We start from the raw sequence: 19,686 nt of genomic DNA, 5'->3' as shown, positions 1-19,686 counted from the left end.
GAACCTTATAAGTACTTTCCAGTCAAATCCAAGATTCTAGATCATGGTAAACCAAGCATTACAAACAAAACAATAATACCAATCATCAATCAAGAACAAAATATTGTGTTTAGATATCACCTCAATACATAAGAGTTTGAACAAATTACTCCCAATCCCAAAGGGTAGAATTAGCCACACATGATGGTTGTTACAAGTAGGGAGAGCAAGAAAGGGAGATCCAGGATGTTTCTCCTTGACGATTGCATCCTCTAATGTTTCTCACACCTCCTATTATCCCAACTAGGTTACAAGTCACTCAATGGTGTTTTCCTATCAATTTTTACTCACTTGGGTTGTGCCTCAACCCCCATATTTAACCTAATTTGCTTGGGCTTAAGTGGATTCTCGCTCAATCGAGATTGAGCTCGCTTGAGCGAGTAAAACGTCGAAAATGACCAATGCTGCTAGAGCAATCTTGCTCAAGTGAGATGCTTTGATGATGAGTTGGGCTTTTATGAGCTTGGTGAGTGTAGCCTTCTAGCTTTCCCTTTTTCTAGCTTATATTAATCTCCTTTGGCCCAATCATCTTCATTCTCCCCTAGAATCCTGAAATTAACACAAAATTTGGGAATAAATCGTTCAAATAAAAATCACAAAATATGTAAAAAGGTATAAATTCATAAATTAGGGGTTACTTTATACTTATTTAAGCAATTAATAGTCATAAGTACCTGTGTTTTAATATGAAATATTTCTAAAATTTGGCACTTATCACATAAGAACATTTTCACCAACTTTGGTATATAAGCTAATGTCCATTAAGTAATTATTTGATATAAAACCTTTTAAGGGTTGGTGAAGGCAATTAAGGGGAAGTGTCATTTAGAAGTGGGGTTGGATGACGAAGGGGTTGTGTGATTTCATCCTCATTATTATTGATTTGTATGGTGGATGGACATTGGAGTAATGATGGTTTGATAGTAAAATATTGTCTTGGGGTGGAAGCTTTTGTTGGAGCAACTATAAGAGGAGCAACTACAATCACGTCAATAATTAGTTTCTATCCTAAGTATTGTTGGCCCCTTCTAATGAATGGTTGATTGTCCTTTGAATCTTCAAATTGCTTAACAGGTTATATAATTAAAGAAGGCTTGTATTAAAGTCTTAGGAGCTTAAACCTTTGTCAAGGTTGTTGTTGTTACTATTGTTTGTACTTATTCATATAAGGTATGTTAGTCCTTGGAGCGACTTGCATTCTTTGAAGTTTTGAAGTGGTTCAAGGTCAACAAAGACTACAAAAAAAATCATTAAATAGAAATCAATTTTAGAGACAAAAATAATTATTTGCTATATTGACTAAATTAGAGACCATTTTAGAGACTAAAACAATTTTTGGTTTCTAAATTAGTTTCTATTATTGATAAATAGTTTCTAAATTGGTATCTAATTAGCTATCAAAGTTTTAACTACCGATTATTTAGATTCTAAATTTGGTAGCAAAAGTCTTGGTAGCTAATTAGATACCAATTTATAAACTATTTATCAATAATAGAAACTAATTTAGAGACCAATAATTTTTTTAAGTCTATAAAATGGTCTCTAATTTAGTCAATACAACAATTAATTATTTTTTATATCTAAAATTAGTTTCTATTTAATGATTTTCTTGTAGTGAAATGAGTTGTTTGGCTCATTGTATCAGATGTGTCATCACTCATGGCAAGGTTTGTCAAGTTCTACGTCTTATACTCCAAATTGTCATTAGGATCGATGGATGAAAGATTATGCTTGCGAAGATGTTTGCTTTTTCCTTCTTGTTCAACCATAAGCATGTTCGCTTTCTTAAATTGAACATCTCATTAAATTGAGTGTTCATATGGACATGACTTAAGTTGTTGAGACAATGGAACATTAGGTTATTGAGGTTGAACATTGGAGTTTAGTGTAGTTTACTCAGGGTTAGGTTTAGGTGTCTCTAACAAATGTTGACCTTGTTGAAGAGTTGTTGCTTCACAATCAACTCCCTTTTTTCTAATTGTGACTTTTATCACTAAAGGGTTAATATAGTGAAAGAATTTATGGAATATCTTTTGTCGCCACAAAATCCTAGTTAACAACACTCAATAATAGATGTAACAAGTATATTCTTCCATCCTCTTAATGAAGTGGATGAAGTTTATGTACACCATACGTGATAGGTTAAATGGGATGACCAAAAGATAAAAAATGATATACCTACCAAATTTTGTGACATGGTCCTTGGATCATTTCTTGTGGAGTATGATCTTATGTGTTTTAATATTTTTGAAACAATGATTTGATTGTTTTCATTTATTAAATTATAAATAAGGGCAAGAGAAATATTAGAGGGAGGAGCTCATGCATAAGGAAGATGTTAATTGAAGGCAATATATTATAATTTAGGATACATGGAACCTTTTTATTTGTTAGCGATATTCATTTTATTCATTTGGAAATGTTGTGATGTTCAATCAATTTTTATCTTTTTTATTCTTTTGATGGGTCAAAAGTTGTAATTACCATATGGAAGATAGTCTTTGATAATAAAATGTGAATGCGAATTGATCAATGCATATTATCTTTATATATATATTCTCTTCACCATATATTTATACTAATTATTTTTCTATTTTCACTTTCTTAATATTTCTCATACACAATTATAAAATTTTAATAAATGTAAGTTTAAACATTTCTTAATTAATGTAAATTAATTATAAGATTTTACCTTAGTTAACAAATTCCTACTAATAATAACAAATAATCTAAAAGATTTTACATCAACATTCTTACACATATAACTAAAGTACCCAAACCCCTTAATGAACAATACACTAACATCAACATACATCTAAAACTTACATCTTCTTTTTAAAATACCATATTAGCCAAAGCAACAAAGAAGGACAATTGAAAAACATCATAAAAAAATTGTTATCTCCTTAACAACTTTCTTCTATTGCTTATCAAATTTTTTCCTTACAATTTCTAAATCATGTTGTATCCACTAGAGTGCTTTATTTGATATGGCACCCATTGTGGAAATGATGTGTGACTTTGGAAAGATGAACATTTCATCGAAGTAAACCAAACACAAAATAAAAGAGGTAAGAGTTTATTAAAAAATGACAAATGTTAGAGTTTGTTCGTTTCAATTTAAAACAATCTAAATCTAAAAAAAAATGACAAATGTTAGAGTTTTTTATTTCAATTTAAAGCAATCTAATTTTAAAAAAAGTTATGGTTAAAAACAAAATATATGACCCAAAATTCTTTTAACACAGTATCTTAATAGTCATGTCATCCAAAATATCGATGGAGTTAAAAATTCAAACTAAAACAATCATTTTTAATTTTTATTGGGACTAAAATAACATAAAATATTTTAGAATAACATATATCACAAATTATTAAGATATAAGTATAATTTATCTAAAATTATATATATATATATATATATATATTTTATTTTAAAAAAAAATATATCAGAGGAGTAAAATGGTATTAGAGTAACAATTTCTATCTAAAATATTCATTTGTCGTTGGTAATAAGAGGAGTAAAAATGATATGTTGATATTAGAGTTACAATTTCTTTCTAAAAAGTTTGAATACAAATAGATTGAAATCTATACCAATATATTTAGTTTTTTATTTTTTTTTGGGTAGAAAAGATAAATTAATTTTTCTGAAAGAAATATAAAATAGTCTCTTATTAGTACATACTAAATGCAAAAACATGGAATTAGGGAAAACTAAACTCTAACAATCTTATATATATATATATATATACATATATATATATATTTATATACACTAAGAAACGAATGGAAATATTAAATTTGAGAGTTTTTTTTTAGTGAAAAAGGTAAAAATATTTGTTGACAATTACTATTTATACCTCCATTTTATATTTTTTCACTGGAAAATACTTTTTAGAATTGAAATTTTAACATTCTAGAAAGTGCTTTATGGAAGTAATTAAAAAATTTAACTTTCCAAAAGATATTTCTCAAAAAATATTAAAAATTTAATACACTGGGAAGAATACTTTTAGCAATGTTTCACAATTTGAACGTTTTAAAGTTTGAACATTATTATTTTTTTAAAATATTTAAAAATATAAAAATAAATTATATTAATAAAATTGAGAAATATAATAAAAATTAACTAATTTTTATAATTATTCAACCTAACACTCTAAATGCACTCTTGTCATTTTATCTAGTTTTATGACAAAAAAAAAATTGGAAGTAATGGGTTTTAAATTTTAATGGGGTAACCCTAAATTGAGGTATATAAAGTGCGGGTGTTAGGGTTTTAGGTTGTTGTTGGTGTTTGGTTGGATCACTGTTCCACAATCTTTTTTCTTACGGCAAATCACCATGACGGCTCAAACTCAAGAGGAGCTTCTCGCCCAACACCTCGAACAGCAGAAGATCCACGTAATCCATATTAAAAATTTCTTTTTTATTTCCCTTTTTTCGTTTTTCTACTCTACTTTTGATTTGGATTAGGAATACTCAATTGAGTTCGATTGTGTTCAATGTTTTCATAGTTAATTGTTTTAGGGTTCTGTGCCCTGTGGACTCCAAAGTACTAGCAGTAACTGTCAAGGGTTTGCGTTTGATTCGAGTAAATTGAGGGTTTAGATAGCTTTGTATTTTCTATCTGTTCATTAATGATTCGATCAGAAGCTTGATATGAGGAAGATAGTGGAGATGAAATTACCAGGTTTTCAATTGGTTTTGTGCTGAGCTTTTTCTGTGCAATCAATTGGAAGTGTTTTGAGGGTTTCACTAATTTATATGGAAAAGAGGAGTTGAATTTTCTAATCAAACTCGGGAGGAATCCATCTTTCATAAATAAAAAAACAAACACTTAACCACAGTCGTAGAAGAACAATTAAAACTAACATGTTAGTAGTAACTGAATATAAAACTTTTTTCCTTAATAACCGGAATTGATTCTAATAGTTAAATATTTTCATACGCTATTAAGGAATGACGTACTTTTTGCTCTGTTTTATAGTATTTTTGAACTTTTGAATAATATGTTTTGTAGCATGATGAGCCTGTAGTCGAGGATGATGATGATGAGGAAGATGATGATGATGACGATGACGAGGATGATGATAATGGTGAAGGTAAGTTGGTCGATGACTGCTTATGACTTTCTCACCATCCTTCTTGCATCTGGCAAAGGTTTAGTAGCATTCTTCTTACAATTTGGTTGGGATTGTTTTGTTAGTGAAAAGAGTGTACATGATCAATGAGATTATTTGGCTTGTCTTGATATACTAGGGACATGCATTTTTAATGAAGTAATGAGCTCTTGCAAATTTTTGGTTGACGTGTCAACTTCATTTATTTTATTTGGAGTCTTTGTATAAAAGGTGTTAATCATCATGGTTTGCAGAGAGAGAAGTTAAATATTGTTTTTGTTTAAAACTTTCATCATCAAGATTTTGGAAATGTTTTGGTTTCTTATAACCTTCATTTTTTAGATTCAGAAATCACCAGTAGTATTAGCATGATCGTTCACTTTATTTAACGATGCTGATTGAATATTTGGGCACTTCAATTACAATTAGATCCATTTTTTTAATCATACATTTTAAACTTGTATAACGAATTTTAATTCATATCACAATAATTTGATAAAATGTAGTGGCATTTTAGTATATCTACAATCACTATGCTCATTCTTAAAGCATTAATTCTCATTTGATTTAAGATTTTTATTTTATATTAATCTTATTCATTTATAGCCTTTCCTGTTTCTTATATTTTTAAGATTGGTGATATCTGTGTTTCGAGTTGTATTACATGTCCCATGTCACGTCTGTGCTTCCCAGCAGATTGTTCTGTACTTGGACGTGACATGAGATTTGTAATATGAACATCATACTAATGTCACAAATAGGATGGATGGAATTTGTAGGCATGTTCAATCTGGTATCAGAATCCAAATGAGCATGCATGGAGATCATGACTGAAGTTACATGGACACACCAAATTCACAACTCATGCATTTGTTTCTACCGCAGGGCTAGAAGGTGATGCATCTGGTAGGTCCAAGCAGACCAGAAGTGAAAAGAAGAGTCGGAAGGCAATGCTCAAACTTGGAATGAAACCTGTCACAGGTGTCAGTCGAGTGACAGTAAAGAAGAGCAAGAATGTTAGCATTTGACACATCTTTTTTACTTTTCACCGCTCTCTCTTCCAATTTTGAGATCTGTTTTGTTTTGGTAATTGAATTTTACCTTTTGTTTTGTTAGATCCTGTTTGTTATTTCAAAGCCAGACGTTTTCAAGAGTCCTACATCTGATACATACATTATATTTGGGGAAGCTAAGATTGAAGACTTGAGCTCACAGCTACAAACTCAGGCAGCAGAGCAATTCAAGGCTCCTAGTGTAAGCAATGTAGGATTGAAGCCTGAGTCCTCTGCTGTTGCTCCAGACGATGAGGAAGTGGATGAGGCTGGTGTAGATCCCAAGGATATAGAGCTGGTGATGACTCAAGCTGGTGTGTCAAGACCTAAAGCTGTTAAAGCACTCAAGGCAGCAGGTGGCGACATTGTTGCTGCCATTATGGAGCTAACTAATTGATGGTCTGGTTTGTTTTGAATTTGGAATGTGTAGCTATTTTTATTTGTTCATCGAAATTTTTGCTCTCCTTGAATTTGAAATACTGGTTTGTCAATTATCTTTGTAATTGTCGGCATCTAAGGAAAAGACTGTAGACTCATTTGCGACAAATGCATGTTCAATGCCAAGAATGGCACTCATCGTTAGAAGTTATATAGATACTTCCAGTTACAATTTTGAGTGTCATATATAGTTACACAGCATTTGCGTTGCTGCTATTTATGATAATCTAATGACTTTAATGACAAAGCCTACCTCATCTAGGACATAATTTTTAAAGTTATGAGTAGTTTAAACAAAGCAAAAAATAAAGTTGATACTTTGTGCATATCTTCTACACTACCAGTTCTTCACTTGAAACTCTTAACGGGGATTAAGATACTAAACTTAAACTACTAGGAGTTATTGTTGCAGAGAATGAGATGACTACCAATCTGCAACGTTTTTTTTAATCTTAATTCTTAATCTTCCTTATGCTTAATTTTTGGGAATATTAATTTTCTATAATTGTATTTTCTTTTGCGAAGTGTGTTTATATTCCAATTGTCTTGGGATATTAATTTCCTGGATGGTCTATGTATGGAAATTGAAAATTTTGAAACACTAAAACTTACTTTGAGCATATAGCTATATCATGCATGTTGGAGTAGTTTCTCATACTTTCCACTTAAAAAATGATCATGTCCCTTGTGTGATGATTATAGAGAAATGTTTTACTTTGTCTAAATATAGTGTAACAAGGTTTGACTGGATGTGTTTGGATGGAAATTAAGTTGACTTGAATTCAAGTGTTGGAAAAAAAACACAAATCTATTGTAGTTTTCAAGTGAGCTGGAGCTTGAAATGAATTTTGTTTATAACTAAATTTAGAAAAAAGTGCATGACTCGGTATTCAGCAGAAACTGAAAGTTGGTTTAAGTGATATTTAAACATAGTTTAATGATAGTATTTGGTATTTGAAATATTTTCACAACTCGGTAAGTAGTAATCTAGGATTCCTTACTATAATGTTTCAGTTTCCCAGAAGGTTAAAAAACAATAAAAAAAAATGAACTTGTTACCTTTTGCAAAACAACAGAAGGCCTCTCATGCAAATGATTTTTTCTTGTTGCAACCCAACAACATCAGGCCACACTCTTTCATTACAGAAATACTAATTTAAAATGTAAAATCTTCATTCTTTTTTATCTGAAATTTACAACATGTTCCTTTCATTGTGTGAAAAGGTTACTCCAAAATAAATGCTTTACATTCTGATCACCTAATCCAAATATTATACAAGAGAATTCATATATAGGTTTATCCAAACACACCGCAATCGACGTTGTTCAAAAACATCAGTCTCAAGTCAATAGTCCATCTCGAATAAATTGAATCGAATGTGGAAAAAAATCAATTAAGTGAACAAAATGAACCAATCAAACTAATTTAGTTTGAGTTGTGGAATTCATTCCAGAAATTGATATGATATTGACAACACTTCTAAATAGGTACTTGCAGAGATGAAATCTTATTATTTGGGAATTTGACTCGAAATTTTGGAATAGGAATTTTGAAATTTAGGGGAAATCTCTATTTGATTAATCAGATTTAAAAAAATTATTTTAAGTTCTAAAATTTTGAAAAATACATTTTTAATTTCTCAAATTTATTTAGGAACAAAAATTATTTTAAAAAAATATTTTACCCCTTCAATTTAATTTTTAGAGATTATATACCTGGTCCATATAAGAATTCCTTATGGTATATTTGGACAAACTTCTCCATAAACATTTTTAGGGGAGAAAAGAAAGTGAAATATATTTTTGATAAAGTAAAATTGATGTATTTTTTTTAAATTTTTTTTTTTTATAGAAGCGATATATGAAAGTTTTTTATAAATTAGTTTATCCATAAATTAATTTTAATATATAGATAAAATTATTCAATTTTTATTTTTTTCCTTATAAGTGTTTAGAGACATTTGTCTAAATATATAATCATTTTGATCATTCTTTTACTTCATATCGTTGGGCTGACTAGACATGTTTAGTGAGTGAGCTTAATCATTGTGTATTCTTTATAATTTTTATTTAAAGAGATCATTGTACTTGTAATTGGTGTGTAACAAACAGAATGAAAACCTAATTAGTTGTCCGTGGACGTAGGTTGCAGATTGGCGACCGAACCACGTTAAATCTTGTGTTGTTTATTTTTTACAGTTGATTCGTGATTGTGTGTGTTGCTTCCACGTGCGTTTTTCCCATCAAGTGGTATCAGAGCTTGGTTCGTTTACACACTAGAGATCCGATCAACATAAATTAATCGACAAGACGTGAAATTAATCATTGTGTTTCCTTTATAATTTTTATTTAAAGATATCATTGTACTTGTAATTGGTGTATAACAAATAGAATGAAAACCTAATTAGTTGTCTGTGGACGTAAGTTGCAAATTGGTGACCGAACCACGTTAAATCCTGTGTTTATTTTTTACAGTTGATTCATGATTGTGTGTGTTGCTTCTGCGTACGTTTTTCCCTTCACATATCTTATTTAGGAACAAAGTTTTACTATATTTGATTTTAGCAAGTTTGTCTCTCCTTAAGGTATTTGTGTTTTGTAAGAGAAAATTATTTTGGTAAAGGTATCTAAAGAAAAAAAAATCATCAGTTAAATATGTTTTTAAGAGTTAGTTTTTAATAAGAATAAATTTTAGAGTTTTCTTACCGTGGTTTTTATTTTATAAAAAATCTTAACCTAATCAATCTATTTTTTATAATATATTTCAAATTAACTTTCATTGTTTTTTTAAAAAATCAATAATTAACAACAACGTTATATTGCAACATAAATGATTTATTATAATACAAAATTATAATTTTTAACTACAAAAATAAGTATTTATAATATCTCTTGCATTGCCCTGGTTAAAACTTAATAAAGTTAACTTAATAACCAAATAAAATAAGGACTTTCTCTATCCAATTCAAGTTCTTTCATTATTTATTTTTAAATTGAACCTATCCCATTCACCGTGGGATCTGAATTGTGCTTCTTTTTGTTACGTGTGTGCCTTCATTTCACAACTTTTATGGCATAACCTAATAAATTACTTCTTTAAGAAAACATTATAAACAATTTTATGTATAAAATAAGAACACTAGTGTTTGTTGTCTTAACTTGTGTAGCTATTTTTGTTCCAAAAAGGTGAAAACATGTGTAGCTAATTTATCCTCTGTTCTGTTTATTTTGGGCAATTATGTACCCAAAAGTTAGGACAAGAAGATTGCATTTAGAAAAATATATCTTGATGGAAAAAAGCAACCAGATTTTGAGGATGATGACTCTCATTTTGTTTTGCTTTTTGCTTTTTGTGTTTTATTTGTATTTACATATCCCTTCCTTCATTCACATCATTCACCCAATTGGCTTTTATCTAAAAATATACTAACCTTTTCTCATAACTTCCATCCTTTCATCTTCTCACTTTTTCTTTTGTTTATCTTGTGTTTCTTTCTTCATCCAAATCAGTAAAAAAATTAATTATAATTTCTTTAACGAGTAAGAAAAAATCCAAAAAAAATTAAAATGTTTATATGAGCAAAAGTAAATTGAAAAAAAGGAAAATGAGTTTTAATTTAATTTTTAAAAAATTTAAAAATATTAAATAAAATGTTTTTGTCTTAAATATATAATAGAATAATAATAATGTTTTTTAAATAAAGTTTTATAAATATGATTTATTAATAAAAATAAAAGTAAAAAGTATAATAAAAAACCTATAGTCTTCCCTTAATCCCACTTTTCACTTATGGAGGAGGTTTTTATGATTATTCTTGGCAAACGAAAAAGGAAAAAAGAACGGATTGTGAAAGGGAAAGCGAGAAAGGAGAAACAACGTGAGGAAGAAAAGAGAGCAATCAAATTAGAGAAGAGAGGAGCAAGGTAAATTGACCCAAATAAATAACTTTTAGTTTTTTTTTTGGTTTTTCTAAAAAAAATAGTTTTTACATGTTTTTTTTTTAGAGAAAAAGAAATATTTTAAAAAAACATTTACGGATATTGTATAGTGATAATATATTTTCTACATGTAATTGACTACAATCCAAAATTTGGTTTCAAATATATATTTTTAAAGTTTTTTTTATAGTTTCTTAATAAATTATAGTGATGACTATAATTTTTCTTTAAATTTCATCAGGACTATGGTTACGACAAATGACAACTTCATTAAAAATGTTTTTTTAGAGAATCAAGCTTTAATTAATTAAGTGTGAAAAATGTTTGTGATTTTTATATGTTTATGTTTTTCCTTTTCTTTTCCTTCACATTCATACAAATTAATATATATAATAATTTATTTCATAATTTTCATGTTTACTTATCTTAAATAAATTAATGATAGATACATAAAAGTAATGATAAAAGTTAATAAAATATTTATTTGAAATTATTATTCAAAAAATATACTTTAAAACAATCAAATTCAAAAAAGTAAAACTTTTGAGTATTATTTTGTAACATAAGTTTCTTTGCTGTGGATGTAGTTTTTTGAAAATTATAAGTATTCTTTAACCAGCAACGAGGTAAACTTCCTCATTTTTAGGGTAATATAAATTTTTTCGTGTTACAATATCCTAATTTTTAATAAATTGGTATATTAAGAATATTGGATTACATATTAAACTTTTTCATGATATAAAAAATCCTAAATTTGTATCTCAATGATGAATCAATAATGAGTTAACATTTTGAGGTTGTAAGTAGGGTAGTCATGGATTGAATTTTTTATAATCCAGTCTAGATTTAATAAAATAAATTAGATTTAAAATTCAGATCCATTTTAATTAGATCAAATTTATTTGGATTTTTTTAATTTCATTTAAATTAGATTAAATTTACTTTGTCAATTAGATTAAATTCGATGTGGATTTGACTTGACGTGGATCAGCTCAACTCAGCCTCGATTGACTTGATTCGACTAGCTCAGACTGACTCAACTCGAGTTAACCTGACTCGACTCGACTTGGTCTGTGTCGGCTCAACCTGAACCAAGCCGACTTGACTCAATCTAGACCCGAGCCAACTTGGCTCAACCTCGTACTAGGACGACTTGGCTTGACTTGGACCTAGGTTGACTCACCTTGACCTCAGATCGAGCTGACTTGGTACAACCAGGACCTAAGTCGACTCGGCTCCGCTTGGACCCAAACCGACTCAGCTCCACCTGGACTTGGATTGACTCGGTTCCACCTAGGCCCAAGTCGAGTCAGTTGCACTTGGACCCAACTCAACCTGGTTTGAGGTGGACTCGACTTGACCTAGACCCAGGTCGACTCACTTGACTGGACTTAGGCCTAGGGCAACTTGACTCAAGTTGGGATTAAGACGACTCGACTTGACTTGACTTGGGCCTAAGCCAACGCGATTTGACCTGATTCAACCTAGACCCAAGCCAACTCAACTCAACCTCGTACCAAGCCAACTTGGCTCGACCTGAGCCTAGGTTGTCTTGGCTTGAGCTCAGATCGAGCTGTCTTGGTCCTAATTCGACTCGGCTCCACCTGGACCCAAACCAACTCAACTCCACCTAGACCTGGATTGACTCGGCTCCTGATGAGAATCCAATAAAGGAGGCTTTTATTAATGAAGGAAGAGGGCATTCACCCTCACATTTGAAGTTCTTCCTTCTAGTCTTCTCAAAATTAAAAGAAGACATAAAATAAAGAGAGGATCAAGCCTAAAGCCAAAGAAGTCTACAAGCTTTCAAGAATGGACTTCAATTAAATATCTCTCTTTATAGTTTCTTTTAAATTGTAAATAATATAGAATAGTGTTTAGAAAGATGCTTAGAGGGAAACATTAGACACCTCTTTTGTAAAAACATCTCTAGGCTTTAGTTTAGAAAATTCTAGAAGCTTGGGGAGTGAGCTTAGGAGCATTTTGGGTAGCTTAGGGAATAAGCTATGTAAATGACCAGCCCTTGCTCCTATAAAAGGAGGGCTTAGGTCCTTCATAATGCAGATTTGGAATTTAGAAGTAGAGAGACTATACTCAAATTTAGAGAGAAATTGTGAGTCTTGAGTCTTCTTCTTCCTTTGCCTTATCTTGTGTGCAATGGTGAGCTTCAAGTGGTGGCACTCCTTCACTTATCTTGGAACAAGGATCCAAGTGGCGTGAATTGCTTCTCCAAATCTCAAGATCCAACAAGTTTAACTCCATAAGTGTTTCTTCTTCCATTCCATTCGGTAGTTTAGCATTTCTTAGTGTTTCCTTTCATTTGCACCGATTAAAATTGTGTTTCCAGCTTTGTTTCCATTGTTCTGTTCGGTACAGTAGCTTAGTCTTATTTTTCTGTCCAGCTTTCAATTCTTGTTCCTCATTCCTTGTTGTTTGATTCCATTTGACAATATATGGACTTCCATATGAGCTTTGGTTTGGTGCAAAGTCTTGGTGAGTTCTTGAATTAGAACATTGATCCAATTCTAAGTAAAGTGCCATTTCATGACCAACTCAAGTTGCTCCTAAGAATGTCAAAGAATCATGTATTCTTGTTATTGCATTCACATCAGCTCCACTTGGACTCGAGTTGAGTTGGTTGGACCTGGACTGAGTTGACTCAACCTGGTCTGAGGTGGACTTGACTTGACCTAAACCCAGGTCGACTCACTTGACTGGACTTAGGCCTAGGGCAACTTGAATCAAGTTGGGATTAAGACGACTCGACTTGACCTGGGCCTGAGCCAACACGATTTGATATGGACTGAACTTAAAATTTAACCCAAAATTTATTTTAGATAATCCAAAAATGTATCCAATATATATCTAATCCAAATTAAATTAAATAAATTGGATTTAAAATTTAAAAGTATTAATTTGTATTTGAGATAAATCTATTTAAATGAATTTAAAAATAATATGGGTTTAGATAATTATGAATTTAATTTTTGGCCACCATTAATTGCACCATAGATAATGTATAGCATTGATCTTTGATTTTAATTTCGATTCGTAAGTATCTAAGTGAGAGCAACTAAAGTATGTATTTTATATATGTGGATTCCTAATTGTGGTCCAAAACTTGGTTTGTGTGAACCCAATGAGAACAAAAAAAATAAAGAAATAGAAAAGAGAAAGACGATAAGTTGTTAAATTCATTGGTGATTGCTAAGGTGATTGAGAGAACAATTATTGTGAGTCATTGTCAAGGCATTATGCTGAGATGCCTTTGACTCTTTATGGTGTTTGACATTTTCCAAATTTCTATTTATTCAACAATGTCACCCTCCTAACCCAATCCTACAAATATATACCATTTATGAAACCGTCTCAAACAAATAAATTAAATACGTACAAATATTCATACAACTAAATTTTCTATACAATCTTTAAATTAGCTATTTAAATTTTAAATACATACATGATAATAAATTGGTTCTTTCCATATCTGGTAATTAATTAGTTTTTAAAATAAACATGAACATAATGATCAATTTTATATAATTTTAAACCCCATTTAATGGTTAAATTGATCATTATTTCATTAAATTATAAATTTGGTTGTCTCGATTTAATTAATAATCATACACGATTTTGTTCCTTTTTTCTCTCTCATCATCTTAGTTTCTAAAATTTAGAAATCCACAATTTTTGTTTTTGTTTTCATCAGCAAAGAGAAAATCCACAATTTTATTCTAATTCCCAATCTTGCATATATTTTTTTATATATATTTTAATCATTGAATTTCTTAGTAATATCTTAAATGGAAATGTTATGTCAATGAACCATTACTATTATATTTTTTCATGTTTGGTGAATTTTGTGTTTGGATTTTCTATAACAATTCGTAAGGAATGACTGTTTTGCGGATTTTTTTTAATGAATTTTGTAAAGATTCACAAAAATATTCATAAGAAAAGTTTTCTGAAATGTAAAAAAATTCTAGCAATAACTAACCAAAAAATATAGCAGTTATAAAAGTGAATTTTTAAAATTTGAAAATAAAAATTACATGAAGAAAAATAAAGGGCAAAAATTTAAGAAGTGAGACTAAAGTTACATTTAGCCTAATTATATTATATAAGAAAGTAAAAAATAATACTTAAACTTTTGAATGACTAATTTAATATTGTATGTATTTTAGTCATTTTCTTTGGTCTACATATAATTTTTTGGTAGTTTTTATATATGTATTCGTCAACTTTTGTAAACATTCTTTAGACCCTACCCTGAATATTTTTATTTGAACTGTCTACTGAACGAATACTACAAAGCATTTAATTGAGAAAAAAAAGATAAAACTTTTATATTAAAACAAAATTATGATTTCTCAAGATTATAAATAAGCAAATTGCTTAATCCCTATATTAAAAAAGGGCAATTGGTTTTTATTATTTGTAATAGAAAAATTGAGTACTTTTGACCCATCTAAATGTTTAATTAAGAAGTTTCTTATGCCTAATATAGATATGCCGCCAAAGATTGTGTACTTTTAATATTGATTTAATTTTTTGTTAGAAGAATTTGATGTACATCTGCAAGTCTTTTATATATATTTTATAACCAACAAAACTAATGTGTATAAACACAATTTAAGTTTGATGTACAGAAATAGAGAATCTATATCATTATAAAATCAAGTTCTTGAGTTGAAAGCATAAGAATAACCTAAAAATTCTCATGTATAGTGTTAATACTTTGACTTCAAGTACATTAATATCGGTTAGGGTTTACAAAATTTAATTAGAAAGTAATATTTTAATCAAACTCCACCCTTCCAGATAAATTAACACGAGAATGTTAGTCAACCTTAATCTAGATGTACATTTTTGTTTGAATAAAAAATCCAGATAAGTGGTTAGACAAAATTATTATAATGTTGTTTATATTAAGGAATATACTTTAAATTTAATTAAATTTTATAAAATAAAGTTTGAACTCATTTATTATTATGAAAATTGTTTATCTTTAATAATGTCAACATATTAAATCCAATTAAGATATTAACCAACCCATTGTTTGTCCAGTTCCATATTTCAAAATAAAAATGAGAAATCAATTAGTCAATATTGTCCAATTTATGATAAGAATAAGACATGATAATCTGTAACAGCAGGTGAAGCCAAAGAAGTTAAAAGAGGTATTGATGAAGAACCCTAGCACATCGTTTTCTATCTCTCTCACACAAGTTAATGAAATTGAGATGGTTGGTAACATGAAAAGAGAGACCAAGATTGGATAGGGATGTTGGGGGGGCATGGCCACATGGGGGAGAGTCATTAGGCTAGGTTTTCTATAAGTGCTTCCAAAAAGTGAAATATTTTAATGCCGTGTTTGTTTCGCTTTCTTTCTTTGATTTTTTTTTGTTCTCTGGTTCTTATGAAGTCAATGCATGACCCACTCAAATCTTATGATCCATATATCAGGTTTAAATTTACAAAGCTGTTTAATAATTGGTTGTATTTTGAATGCGTTGAATTATATAAGATAAGAAACTTGATGGGTGTATACCCTAGCTGGGCAACAATACATTAATTTTGTATCTAAATAGGTTAAGAGATTGGTTTGATTTATTATTGTTGGAATCTCACATCGACTAGAGATTAGAACCTTTCATTGTATATCCCAAATCAACTAAAAACTAGAATCTTTCATTGTATATAAGTTAGTGCAAACCTCAATTTCATAAGCCGGTTTGACAGGTTGAATTAAACTTAAACTTCACTTCTTAATAATTATAATAGCTTATTCATCAATATATCTTCAAATTCACCGATGAGACACCACTTGTAATTTTTCTTCACCATTTAGGTTAACTATTACTGTTTTTTGTTTATGTATTGCTTATCAATATAGGCTCGTTTGCCCACATGACCAAATGATGAATATTTTAATTTAATTATATAAAATATTAAATTAACACTGAAATATTTTTGTCTAATTATTGAGAAAAAAAGAGATTATTTAGACTAATAAATTATGAATGAAAACAAACAAAAGTATACGAGCCTAGCAAAATTTATAATGAATACAATAGTTAGTTTTATTACATTTTTTTACCAGATTGTCTTATTTTTATTTTTTGATTTTATTGAGATGGGATTTTTTTTTAGTTTGGTGTGTTGTTAACTATAATTATATCTTAGGTTTTAATTTACAATTAATAGTTTTTTTTAAAATTAAACCATTTATATTAAGTCCATTTAAATATAATAATAAATATAAATATTAATATAATATACAGTTCATATTAATCAATTATTAGAAATTACAAATTTTCTAATAATTTTTCATTTGGATTTTATAAAATTTCTAATGATAAATACCTATTTAAAATTAATTTATTAATTTTTATTACTAATAAAAAATTTCTTACTAATAGAGACTAATTTAGAATATAAAATAGTTAGTAGCTAAAACCTTGATAGCTAATTATTAAATACCAATTTAGAAACTATTTTATAATTTTTTATTAATAATAATTACTTTAGATACCAATAATTTTGTTAGTTTATAAAATGGTCTTTAATTTAATCAATATAGTAACTAATTGTTTTGGTGTCTAAAATTAATTTTTATTTAATAATTTTTTTTATAGTGTTAATTGTATATATGTTGATGATTTAGACTAATAGGAAATGAATTGTTAGGTCACGAAATTAACCCACCTAAAATAGGTCATTTTGTCATCACTTGTTTCGACATTGATTCTCATAAGTAATGTAATCTAGGCCAAAATTTATTCTTTATAGTGATAAATCTAAACACGATAAAAATATTGCACAAAAAATCAAACAATACAAATATCTAGAAAAAAATAAAACACATAACATAAAAGAGACTCTTACTAAATAAAGATACTATATGTGAAAAAAAGAAAAAAACACAAAAGCGTGGTGAAGGAGCTCAAGAGCTTGAAGGGATGTCTGACATCCATATAAGCACCACACGGACACCTATACGGAACATTTTCCTTCCTTTTTGCAAAGTGACTATTCTTCTTCCACATGGAGCAAATGAGCGCCTACTACTTGTCCTCTCCTCTTCTTGATGTCACTTGTCACATCTTGAATTGAGAGCTTTGAGGTGCATGGATTGCCACATAGCAACTCATGAAGGAAGAGTTTTTGGGTGCCACATGTCACTCCATGAATGAAGAGTTTTTAAGTTCCATTAGTCCCTTTTGGCTTTATAAATAAAGAGTTATTCTATTGAAAACATAAGACTTGAATTGAGTAATGAATTTTTTCCTAAATGGTTTTCAGAATTTCTCTCAAGTCTCACTTTTCTTTTGCTCTCACTCTCTAAGTGTAGAAGTCTTAGAAAAAACTAGAAGGTTAGTCTAACCTCCTTCCTAGCACCATTCTCCAAACCCAAACCCAAACCCAAACCCATTCATGTTCTTACCCATTTCTATTAAATTCTTCCGGTGTCATCTCTTCTCCAATCATTCAAACCATCTTCAACTGAAGAACTTAAGAAGGAGAGGGAGAACTCCATCAAAAGGGTTGAATGTATTTTAAAATTTTGGAAAGTTTTTGATAGAATTGTATGATTTTGTGTAGTATGACAATATGTTTATTTTGTTAAAATATATGGCCTTAAACAAGAGGGGGGCTGAATTGTTTATAAGAGATTTTCGAAAACTTTTGAAGGTTTAATGAAACTCAGTAAAGAAATCCAGAAGAGGAATCAAGTTAGCCAAGAACACAATTTGTTTTAAAGAGAAACACAGAAAAACAATCGGTTGTTTCTTCGATTCATTCGGTTGTTTATACCAGTCAAAACTTAAACAACTTAAAAACAAAATTTAGAAGAGATCAGAGAAAGAGAAATGCACACAAGCAACTTATACTGGTTCACTCTTACAACAAGAGCTACATCCAGTTCCCAAAAACCACTGGGTAATCCACTAAGCAATCAAACAAGATTACAAACACCACACACCAAAGTAGTGACCTTGAACCCCTAAAGAAACGCACTACCTTTGGCAAACCACACCAAGAGTGTTGATCTTGAACACCTCAAGAACACACAACACTCCTTGGCAATACAACAACAAAAATACAGAAGATTGAGAAAAAAATTACACTTGATCAAAGTACAAGTGAAAAGAATACAATTGCAATCATATTCCACTCTCACTTGAAAATCCAAAGCTTGATGTGAATCTTGAAAACTTGAGATCAAATATGTCAAACTGAATTTCTCAAAACTGTTTCTTACTCTTTAGAAACATATAAAAAACTATTTATATTTTCCAAATATTGGTTAAAACATTTAATGAAGGAGCGTATTCAGTTAGAAAACATTTAAGACAGATTCACCATTCAAAACTGAATTTTGTTAGGATTTTCAAAGAAACAATCGGTTGAAACCACGAAACAACCGATTGATTTGGTTTGACAGTTAAGTCAACCAAGTCAAACAACTTTCAACCTTTTTCAAAGCCTCTAAGAGCAAAACAAACGGTTGATTCGACAAAACAATAGGTTGTTTTTCACTTAGTTGGAAAACATCTAATTTCAAAAAGGTTTCAATTCACATCAGGTTTTTAGATTCAACAAAAGAGTGGATCACACTTTAATCTACCCAGATCCCACCCACACACAGCAGCAACACCAACCTTTCATCAAACACCTTGAATTTGGATTCTTCAAAGCTTTTGATCAACATATTTTAGTCAGATGATTTGACAAAGCGTTTCACAAATAGAGTTTTAAAATACTTCTCATTTGTTTAGTTAGTGCAATTACTATAAGACGCAATATGATGGATAAAGAATAGAATATTACTCATTATTTTATATTAATTTGTCTGACAACATGTACTATGTCTAATTATTGACCAACTAGTCAAGTTTCATTAGGTACAAGGTTATCATACTCGAGAGTCTACTCAGACTCGTGGGAGGTCTGTAAACCCGACTCGTAGACTCGTAATAGTCTACTTCTTATAAAAAAATTAACAAAAAATAATAATTCATGATACCAATTCCATAATATTGAAATAAACAAGTTCATACACCAACAAAATAACTAAAACAACACAA

At 29.5% G+C, this 19,686-nt stretch overlaps 1 protein-coding gene across 1 annotated transcript; it reads left to right on the top strand.

The window, feature by feature from the left end:
• Positions 1–4,213: 4,213 nt before the first annotated feature.
• Positions 4,214–6,827, top strand: LOC137813882 (nascent polypeptide-associated complex subunit alpha-like protein 1). Its single transcript, XM_068616348.1, has 4 exons — positions 4,214–4,446; positions 5,066–5,147; positions 6,051–6,181; positions 6,282–6,827. Exons 1-4 carry the CDS (start codon positions 4,387–4,389, stop codon positions 6,612–6,614), a joined length of 606 nt encoding a protein of 201 aa, XP_068472449.1. The 5' UTR covers positions 4,214–4,386; the 3' UTR covers positions 6,615–6,827.
• Positions 6,828–19,686: the final 12,859 nt, after the last annotated feature.

This window comes from Phaseolus vulgaris, chromosome 1 (genome assembly GCF_051622355.1).
Source record: "Phaseolus vulgaris cultivar YP4 chromosome 1, ASM5162235v1, whole genome shotgun sequence".
NCBI lineage: Eukaryota > Viridiplantae > Streptophyta > Magnoliopsida > Fabales > Fabaceae > Phaseolus > Phaseolus vulgaris.
This window is presented reverse-complemented; position numbering and strand designations above follow the sequence as displayed.